Source organism: Oncorhynchus gorbuscha, linkage group LG01 (assembly GCF_021184085.1).
Source record: "Oncorhynchus gorbuscha isolate QuinsamMale2020 ecotype Even-year linkage group LG01, OgorEven_v1.0, whole genome shotgun sequence".
NCBI classification, from domain to species: Eukaryota; Metazoa; Chordata; class Actinopteri; order Salmoniformes; family Salmonidae; genus Oncorhynchus; species Oncorhynchus gorbuscha.
In genome coordinates, this window is record NC_060173.1 from 46,014,097 (window position 1) to 46,025,254 (window position 11,158).

The following is an 11,158-nucleotide window of genomic DNA, read 5'->3' on the forward strand; positions in this document are numbered from 1 at the left end:
TGGCCTTTGACCCACTGCAACCTCCAGAGGCCTTCCTCACCCTAGCCCCCTTCCGTAGAGCACTGGATATTGTCTTTGAATGTAACCATTTAAAAGAAGAGACAATACAGTGCACGACCTCTGACCTCTGCTGTGGTTCGTATAGGTAGTTGCTACATCACCCCTGGGAGAGGAATCACCAAGAGGTTACAGGGTTAGTTTGACCATCGGTGACCTTTGCCCTCTGAGATTTCCCTTGGACCATATGTCTGGTGTGGTTGTTTCAACCTATCCAATGACCAGTGACCAGGGTAAGTAAGTTCAACAGCCAACAACAACTAGATCTCAAGATCCCTCTAGTCTACGCTCCTCTGGAACGCCCCACGCTGCTTCATGTCCAAGCCAGGGTAAGCCGGCCGTCCACAACAACCCCACCCAAGACTGGCCAAGTAAGCCAACAGCAGCAGCAGCTGCTGAGGATCAGGAGGAGAAGGACGAGGAAAGGAAGTCTGGGGTGGTGCACACATGTTATGTAAAGAGGCCAGTGGACAGAGAGGCTGTCCATTGCTTATGTAGGTCACAGTATTGGGGACTTTTCCCCCAGACAGGCTGAGATTCCTGGCTGGAACTGGAAGGACTTCAGTGGTGCGGTGGGGTTTGGCCAGCCAGAGCAGTACGTGAGGCATGGAGTACAGCTGCAGCTAAGGGCTACTGTGGAGACAGAGGCCGAGTAGGGCCGCAGAGGAGAGGAGGGGAGAGAACATGGCTTGGAAAGGGGCATGGTGTTATGTCACACCACACATTGTCATACAATAGCCAAGAAAAATACAAAGATTATTTTGCAAGCACTACCTTTATGTTTGACATACCTTCTCATGTTAACATTACTTTAAAAAGTATATATACACACTGCTGCCAACACATAACAGAGTAAATATTGGAGTCCCTGTGTCCGTTGGTCATATCTCTAAGTCTCTGCATGGCTGGCCATGACCAAGAGCCTGACAAGAGGAGAGAGGACTGTTTTCCTCATCATGCTGTGTACTTGAGAACATGCTCATTCCTCACTACAGCAGCCGTCTCTTCTGAGCCCCACTGAGCCACGGTTCAGGCCTGCTGAGGCAACCTAGGGACATGAAGAAGCAAGAGACCTGCACGGAGAAAAGAAAAACCTCCTTCTGAGTTCTGCAGCTGTGTGAGAGAAAGCTCTAGTATCTTCTGACATGCTGCCTCGGTGATAGCCCGAATCAGCTGGAGTTATGGGCTGCTTGATTGATCAAAGGAAAACTCAACTGTGTTTTGTTGCAGTTTCAAGAAATTCCACAAAACAGATTGGCAGTGTTTTTTAGGGGAGAGAGAGTGGCTGTTTAGTGTGATATTTCCCTCTGTGCATATGTCAGATGTGAGGTCATTTATTTGTTGGTGTATCAGTTTCGTTATGACTAATATTAAACGCTTACTGGATGTTTCTTCTCATCATATCATTTCATTTGAATCCTGCTTGTTCATGTATTTATGTATTCAACATCTCAATATCCCTAACATTTTCTTCCTTATGTTAAAATGTTTAATCTACGCCTCAGATCAATTTCCCACCTGGGACATGTTGACAGCAACTACTACTACTACTACTGTGTAATAGCATTATGTTGCAACATGTAATTTGACTGACAGGAATGATTGCCACATCCACTTTCTTTGTTTGTTTGCATAATTCTCGTGAAATGATGTGACACACACCACCACACCCCGTGTCATCATCATTCTCGGTAAACGAAAGATCAGCTAAGCAAGATTCATATTTATCTTCAACAACAAAATGATACAGCATAGTAATACTATGTTGAGCATCTTCCTGCTTCTGCTCTATTCACTGTGTGGAACATCTCCATTGTGACCATTACACTTCCCATCCCACCCCATTCCCTGCTGTACAAGTAATTCCTCTGACTGCAATCTGTTGAAACATCTCATATATGTGGCTGTAGAACAGCTGGTTGTATCAGTGTGGTCCTCGTCTCTAGCAGTCATCTGCAGGTCATCACACCTGATCACATCCATGAGTATGGCACTTCTTTAGCTCTCAGCTCCTTCCAATCCCTGTCTGTCAGCACTCTGTTGTCTATCTACACTGCACAGATGTTTGAGGCCCTGTTTTCTGGCCAACAGCATCTGAATGCATCCTTAAGACATTCCTGAGTAGATTGGGCTAGGTAGGGGAGAGTGGGGTAAGAGGAGCCAAAGGGGGTAAATTGAGCCACCCTTGTTTCTAGGAAACCATATTTTAAAAAATCCTAATTAGACTAAATATTAATTTCAGGGAGTCTGTGAAGGAAAAAAACACATGTAAAAAAGTGGTAAGTTAGGTCCAAAGAATGTATTTTCACCAAGTCAAATGAAATGGTTGTGTTAGAGGTTTAATGATACTTGTATCTAAACCAAAGTAGATCATTTTAAGATTGTTCTATACATCAGTTGGGGTCTCTATACGCTTCAATATGTTGTCCTAAACCTAGCATGAAAGTGCATCCTTGTAGCTGTGTGGGCTAATATAGCTAAATGCTTGCCTTGGGGTAAGTTGAGCTAATAACCATGAGGTAAGTTGAGCCAATGTTTGCGCCCATGGCAAGTTGCAAGGCAATATCGCTGGGATATGAGTTAACAACAGGGCCTGGACTATGTTAAAAGTGTTAAAAAAACAACATAGTGTTGTTAGGCGTTTAAGCCTGTGTTAAAAGACACTTAAAATGATGAAAATACAAAAAGGTGACTGTGATTGTGTTGAATTGTGTTTGGGAAATAAAGATAGACATGGTTTTACAAAGGTAGTGGTAATATTTCATTCAGTACATAAATGTTTAGGCGACTTAACTTACCCTGTCCCGCGGCTCAACTCACACCCTTACCGGGGGGGGTAAGATGTGCCAAGAGGCCACTTTTTTTGGTCGGACCCCCTTTGCCTTCAGAACATCCTGGATTCTTTGGGGCATTCTACAAGGTGTCGGAAATGTTCAACAGGGATGTTGGTCCATGCTGACGCAATAGCATCACGCAGTTGCTGAAGATTGGACGGCAGTACACTCATGCTGTGAACAGCCCGTTCCATCTATTCCCAGAGATGCTCTATTGGGTTGAGGTCTGGGAACTGACCAGGCCACTCAAGTAAACTGAACTCGTTGTCATGTTCCAGGCAATATTTTAACACACCTCAATTGTCCAATGTTGGTGATCATGTGCTTATTGGAGCTGCTTCTTCTGGTTTTTAGCTGATAGGAGAGGAACCCGTTATGGTCGTCTGCTGCAATAGCCCATCTGTGACAAGGATCGACAATTTGGGTGTTCTGAGATAAGTTGTGTGTAAAAAGTGGAGGGCGGAAGTTCCTGAGATACTGGATCTGACTCGCCTGGCACCGACAATCATACCATGCTCAAAGTCGATTCATAAATTTGCCCATTCTAATGTTCAATCCAACAGTAACTGAATGCCTCGATGACTGTCTGCCTGTTTTATTTAGCAAGCCACAGCCACGTGACTCATCTGTAAGTAGGAGCGGGGTGGTGTACCTAATAAACTGGTCGGTGAGTGTATACTGTATGTAGATATCTTTGTTGAAAATAATTCTATATTTCCCCTGATGGAGTGATGCTGAATGTATAAAATGGCTCAACTTACCCTACTCTCCCTTACCACAGACATACTGGTCATGGGGTAGGAGGTACTTAGGAGAGGGACAGAGTGTGCCTTGCCTCGCTTGATTTTGCGGTTCTATCTGCGTACTTGAGCAGATTTGCACCGATAACAGATAAAGGCTCTTTGATAGGCTGCAGGTGCGCTCGTTTAATGAGCATTAGGGCCTAACCATTAGCTCCCCCACAAAAACTAAACATGCCATAGACACATCTGTACATCTATCATTTGGTGCTCCGCAGCATCACATCTCTCATCTCTCCACAGAATTCACCCCTCTCTCTCCACCCTCTCCAATCATTCATCTCCATCTATTCATTGGCCATCATTGTGCTGTATTTGTCAGAGAAGAGGGAACACAGGCAGGTGTTTGTTTGTGGGCACTCTTCCCCCGTAGGAGATGGTGCCAGGGGATTGGGTTATGACGTTGGTTGTGGCCAATTCAGGAAACATGGGGAGGAACTAGTGGTTTTATATAAAGTACTGATGCGGTTAACAGGAAAAGATAACCTGTTGCTGTTGATATAACTAGGAAGTGTGAATTCAGTCTCTGTCTGGCTTGGCACATATAAAACTGAGACAAAGAAATGTTCTGGAATATTCTCAACTTCATAGCGGTTTTCTTTATGGTGGTCAGAGTGAATAAGAATAAAGTAGAGAAACATGCGTTGTTTTATGTTTGAATTTGAAACACTTCAAGGAGATAGAAAAGGGCCTTTGCTGAAAGTTGGGACTGAAAAATGATGGACTATATTCTTTGGCCTCCATAGTCTTGTTTATGGCTCATTGGATGGCTGAGATGTTGCTGGTAAAAGCACAGATAATAACAGGGGAGCAACTTTGGTTTGAGAAGTGGGGGGACAAAAACATATTTTTTATCCAGTCGGATAAACACTCCAAACAGCCTACCCGACCGCTCGAAGGCATCCGCATGGTCCTAAAGCACACAGTTCCCTCGTTCTGTATCATATTCCAATAAACTGTGGGGGACAAAAATGTCCCGTCCCCATCCCCAGTGAAAGTTGCACCCGTGGATAATAACAATGTAATAACAGTGTAGGCTGCTTTCATGTTGAACATTTCCAGTCCAACTGTTGGTTGGGCCTCTGGAGAATAACCAGGATTGCCTGTGTGGTCAAACTTACCCTTTAGTTATAGAGAAATGAATTATACAGAAAAACAACAGCATTGCCTGACAGAATTCTTGGTGAGCGTTATAAAAACAGAGGGGCTTCTGTTTTGAATGAACCAACAAATTAGTTTACTCGATGTTTGGCACAAATAACCTAACATTGACCTTGACCTCTGTCCATGCCAATATGACTTAATGACACAAATCATCCCCCCGTCCAGTGATACTCTTAGTGTGGTATTCTCAGACTGCAGATAGCACTTCCTCCTCCTCCTCTCCAGTATTTCGGGCCGGCAGGGCGGAGCCCTGCGGAGGCTCCTAGACAGGCCCTTTTGTCTGACTGGGAGCCCCAGACACAACAGTGCCAAGCGCCCACCCCTCACAATGGCCTTCCGCACAAAGCCACACACACATGGACAATGGACCCAGCTCTGAGTGGGGGTGAACAGCAGAGCTAAGGTTACCCACCTGCACACTTCAGAATGAATCAGGAACCCACTAAGAGCTGCTGCTGCAGGTGTCTTCCTGATGCATCCTGCTTTCTGGTGCTCTCAGGCTGTAGTAGGGTAAGGAGAGGAAGGAGCCCTTTTTACCAACTAAACACTCAATATCCTCTTTAAAAAAAAAAACTTTTTAGAATTGTAGTGGATGGTTGGTACATGAGCATGAGTGAATCAGACTAATGGATTGAATTGACCTCTCCACAAGGTCAAGGTCTTAAATTGCCATGGAACTGATCAGATGGAATTTGGTGAGAAATGGCACAGGTCTTAACAAATGCATGACAAATTGTGCAATAGATTTTCAAATATCAGTGTGAACATGTTTTTATTGCTTTGCTGCTAATATTTACAATGCCATTGATGATTTCCAAAATAGATTCTTTAAAAAATTGAAAATATTAAAAGGATTTGGGAACCAGATTTATTTTCAAAATTGATGCTATAAAATGTTTTTATGCTATTTGTGTAGGCGAATATATTGTTTGAAAATTAAGGCTACATTTTATAGTTGTAAAATATAGTTGGCCTATAAATTGTTGCAAACAACTCTGCAAATAGGGCTTAAATTGTATTTAAAGTAGCCCAGTAAAAACATCTAGGACAAAACACAATTCTGGTGTAAAAAGTGAAAATAAATATATGCCATTGCCCTTCATGACAAAACAGAGGAAACTCATATTTTCCATTTAAACTAATTACCGAATAGGCTACAAAATAAGGCAAATGAACAATCTACACCAAAACATTGTTTGTATAGCTTTAATATATAAAGACATCAATAACATGATAAATATATATAGACATCATATAGGGTTGTTGCTTTATTCAACGGATATTTCTACATGCATTTTTCTATAATTATTTCAAAGTCAAACTACATCTGCGTGAATGCATTTAAAGTACTAATTGGTTATCGGCTATACTTATGCACTCGGGGAGATGAAATTGAACAAAAAACGCATGCACTAAGACTAACTTGCGTATTTCATATGTGGAACCGTGTGGAGAGCAAAAAGTGAATCGTTTCAAAAATGCCGTTAGACAAATGTAACTGGATGCAACAGCGGTGTGCTTTCCTTAGACATAACCGGATTGGAGGACTCAAACGTCAATCACCAGGCATATTTTTTTTTAAATACTCCACGATTTCATCATATTGGGAGTGTCACTGCGCAGACTGCGGCAGCCGTGGCACAGTTGATTTTAAACAAGCTAAAATATATTGAAATAGCCTGATTTTGTAACCGTAGTAGTAGCAAGAACATCGTTTGTATTTACCGGATCCTACGTGCTACTTCAAGCTTCAAACATGCAAACGTAATGTGCCAAATGGTACTCAATTACGCACGGTTTGGTTCCAGTTTGTCCTCGAGCCGAAGAGAATACACCAATTGATAAACATGTTAACTTAATTTACTGAAATACTGTATCTAATCATAAATCCTATGAAAATCACTAGAACCACAAAAATACGTTTTTATCGAGTTAAATCTTTGCATGCCTTTGACTTCATTCCAAAATGGTAAATGGTCTAAATCATACTAAAAGCAGTGGATATGGAGAGAACTGAGGTATAACACAATCACAGCAATCTGTTATTTTCTTATGCCTAAAAGCAGGGCCTTGAGGCATTTTTACTTGTGATTCACAAATAGGCTATATGAAACAAGTTATGAAGCAAAGGAATATAGATGTGAGTGTAATCTAAATAGAACAACTTTTATACTACTGGCTGAGAGATAGGAATGCTCTCCAGCCTACACAGTCTATCAACAGTGCAAACATGACCAACAAATCAGATAGATGTCATTTCTCAGTTTTAATTGATTGCAACATATCTTATAACCACACAATACAAAATGCACATCAAATCTTTTTTTTAATCAGGCTCAGGTTGCAACCTTATTTGATAAAATAAAAACTAGCAAAAATATGCTTTTACAAAAAAAACAAAAAAAAGTATAATGTAAATGCCACTTTGGATAACCGTAATCAAAACCCCATTTTATTCTACATTTAAAAAAGCCTGACATAAATAAGTTAGTATAATTTCTCAGTGTTTTTACACAGTTATGTACACTTCAAAGATTTACACGAAATACACAGGCAGAGTGACTGCTTTTTTGTGTGACAATTCTTAGCCTCTGAACAAAGGCTGATTGTAACTGGGTGAAAAAAGTTATTTTCGAAGCTACATTTATATGATCAGCAGTCTAACAATGACATGGAGAAGAAGGGGGGGGGGCGAACAAATTCTATTACCTTTCTTAATCACGCAGGAGTACAATGTCAAGGCAACCTGATGGTCAGTCAAAGCGTCGACAGCCATATTGAAGCAACCAGGTATTTGGTATTGTAGGGCATTATTCCACCCATATGGAAACGCCTCATTAAAAAGTAACAACCATTAAAGTAACAAAGACATATTTTAGCATGTCAGGGAGAGGATACAGTCGATTCATACAACCAGTACAGTTAATTAACATAGACTATCTTTCAGCAAATGATAACCTCCCACAACTTCAAATAAGCTACATTTTCAAAAAGGGTGAGAAGGAAAAATGTGATATTCCGGAATCTCTCAAAATACAAAAAAAATATTGGCTGACTTCAAACCTTTTTGTTGTTGTTGTGTCATAACAGAAATAGTTTGTGGGGTGGATGAGAACCCAGATTGAGTGACACTTAAATGACCTTAAAAAAACAACAAGGCCACACATTAAGTACCGTCCTTCTCTCCTTACATACAGAGATGACCTATGAAGATCTATAATGACGAGGAACAATTATTTAATCCATAATAATTCTCAATGGAGCAGATTTATTATACTTCAACAGGTTACACTCACTGCCTTAAGATACACAGCATTTTGAAAACAAAAATACACTGCAATTCTTCAAGTCAAATCAAATTCACGCCTTTTACATAAAGGATTTAAAAAAAAAACATAATACGTTTTATGTGCTACATATGAAGAGAAATATATACACAGGTAGTAAAAAAAATGAGCAAAAAAGGAAAACCTAATTGCACACTGCTACATTGACTGCTTTTAGAGGCAGTAACTTTATGAGTGCCAGAACTTTAGTGTTTATATTCAGTGCTTGCACAGCATCCCCATCCTTCAGGAGAATTGATATGTTTCATTTTCTTTGTAGTTCCTCTTCAAAAATCAACCAACACTGAGGCTTTTGATGACAAAAGGGGAAATACGGCTTCAGCTCTGCAGAGAAATTTTAAAACGTTATGAGATCAGCTCTAATTTACAACCGTGAACATGATTACATACAAATGCATTAAAAAAACAGTGGTAGTTTTGACATGACAAAACATTTCTAAGAAAGCTAAAGACAGCCAAATATTGAAGTCAAAAAGACACCCTGTGGACTCATTCAAAGCACCAAGACTCACCAGAAAACTTTCACTTTCCAAATTATAATTTGTTCTCTCCAACACACACTTGAAAGATTCATTAAAACTTTAGGCCTATTAAAAAAACGTTGATAGGCTACTGTGCGTTCATTCACGAGAATGGACAGATGTTTTGAGAGGGGCCTAGCGTGCACAAGGCACTCTGAGGAGACCAGCCTCTTCTCCCTCTGGTGAGGGCAGTGGTTGCTGACGTTTTACTATAGTGTTGTTCTGAGACTTGTTTACAGTTTCGTCGGAAACTCAACCTCACCGTGGTAATGGTTGTAGTAAACGTCGCCTATGTGTAGCCTCTTGGACTTTAACCCTTTACTAGACCGCATTGAACGTCACGATATAGTTCATTATGCATTTCGAGCTTCATTAACGCGAATAGTCACTTGGCAATTGCGCAAAACGTGAGAAATTCACAACTACTTCATATATTATTTAGACAGTAGGTCTTAAACTTTTACAGGAACACACGTCAAGTGATGTCTCTCTTCACAAAACCCAACTTGAGCAGTTTTACACACCCTGCAAAAAAATTGCCAATATATTGGGTGAGTTCCAGAACAGCATAGTCCATCTCACTGAAGCCAGTCAATATCTAACGAACTATGAAACTAGTTGCCTGAGCTAGAAATAGAGAAACTCCAGCATATTCCAAGCTCCAAGAGACCATAGTCCTTCTGTCTAGTTGTATCAAATAAGTTACTCACCTTTGTCATCTTCACGTTTGAGTCCTGGGACTGGTTTTCAAGGGTGTATGTTCTACAGAATGCGCCAAGGCTGGGCAACGAGTATTGTCATCCGAACTGCTGTGTGACCTTTTATTTTGGGACGAGAGGTCTGGAAGAGAAATCAAAAAAAGTTAAGATGTCAAAATTATATTCTCGAAATGGAAGTTTTGCCAATAGCGCCAGGCGTTACTTTTTTAAATTATATTTTGTGATTTTGCTTATCAGATTCTATGCCGTCTCAATTTGACAGTCATATACTACCGGTAAAGCCTAGTGAAAACGATGATAATACATTGCAGTAACGCTTTTATTTAGAATAACTAAGTGGGCTATCTAACTGGTAACTTTCGACCATGTTTGCTACAAGGTTACAACGTCGAGCCTGGCTGATACAAAATTACATCAGCGAATGGGCCAGCAATGGAAAAGTAGCCAGAAGGCAGAAAGACAAAGTAGCCAGGCTGACATCATGATCAGAATGTATCATTATTCATAAACGCGTACCATGGCAGGCTGGTCTTTTTCTCTGCCCGGTGCACTGCTCTTTGCTCTCCGACCTTTCTGTGTTTTCAGAGGGCTGCGGTGGAGTCACACAACTATTCCCATTAAGATCCACATTATTATTCCCAGAGGGGCAAAGGCCCTTTGCCGATCGTTGAGTTCTGCTGTAGAAACGTGGAATGTCTTCACTATCCACTAATTCCCATTCGAATCTCCCGTTTAATAGGGGCGTTTGACTTGAAAAATCGAAGTTCCATTTCGCTGAGGACGTCTCTTCAATCTCTTGCAAATGTCCCTTTAAATCCCTCCTTAACTCTTCGTGATCCACCGGGCCGAAAAGGTTCCTGCAGGCTGACGGTTTGGGGTGATCCGAAAACCGAGCATCGGTCCTTTCAAATGTAGGGCTCCCATTTGAAACACGAACATTTGACATTTTCCGAGAATCAAAGAACGTCCAAATAGAACACTTAAAAATGCTTATTTCCTCCTTGCTCGCCGCGATCCAAAACAAGAGTAAATCGGCTGATCAACACAAACGCATGCATAGGTCTGTAAAGAAACGCTAACTTCCAATATGGCAATATGAGCTAAAGTAGTCTCGACAGACCATCAAAACAAAGTGCCGTAACTGAAGCCACTCCTGTCAATTTCGTCTCGTAGTAAGAGAGAAGAAACAACAGACAAACCTTTTCAGTACCCAATATGGCGATCGAGGGAGGCTGACTAGGGTAGAAATGATTGACACAGAGAACGATTTAAAACGAAGAAGGGCATTCATTGGTTAAAGAGTATAGACCCGCCCATTTCCCTTAAGGTTATCTACACGCTACAAAGGCTTTCTTCTATACGTTAAACTTCATTGAAACCTGCTGTAATCACAATAGGCATCTGTAACATTGTAGCAGTGGATGTAACGAAATAAAGGCCACTATAAGGAAACGTCAACAAACGAATAATGGATACTTTATGTTGAGAGAATACTTGAATGGCAATGTTGTCTATCTCTGTGTCAAGAGTTTTTCAGCACCAAAATGTAACAATAAATATACAGGGGGAAATCTAATTGTATTTGTGAATTATAGAATTCTAATAGTTTTTCAATACATGTGGAGATTGAAATACCACCTTAATGATTTGAAACGTTTGAAAATACACAAGTCAGTGTGAAGCAACTTCTTACATGAGGGAGGCACACTTCCATTG

The 11,158-nt window shown here is 40.8% G+C and overlaps 1 protein-coding gene across 1 annotated transcript; it reads right to left on the minus strand.

Moving 5' to 3' along the window:
* Positions 1 to 7,102: 7,102 nt before the first annotated feature.
* LOC124038476 (cyclin-dependent kinase inhibitor 1B-like) lies at positions 7,103 to 10,687 on the minus strand. The gene is made up of 3 exons (XM_046354401.1): positions 9,959 to 10,687; positions 9,434 to 9,563; positions 7,103 to 8,526 (listed from the first exon to the last, which is right to left on the minus strand). Exons 1-2 carry the CDS (start codon positions 10,386 to 10,388, stop codon positions 9,445 to 9,447), a joined length of 549 nt encoding a protein of 182 aa, XP_046210357.1. The 5' UTR covers positions 10,389 to 10,687; the 3' UTR covers positions 7,103 to 8,526; positions 9,434 to 9,444.
* Between the last annotated feature and the right edge of the window lie 471 nt (positions 10,688 to 11,158).

What these genes read in the sequence shown, in the direction of transcription:
- LOC124038476 (XM_046354401.1), bottom strand. Translation starts at nt 10,388, where the DNA reads ATGTCAAATGTTCGTGTTTCAAATGGGAGCCCTACATTTGAAAGGACC. An exon ending in AAAAAGACCAGCCTGCCATG is followed by an intron (nt 9,564 to 9,958) that starts GTACGCGTTTAT and finishes TTTCTCTTCCAG; the next exon opens with ACCTCTCGTCCCAAAATAAA.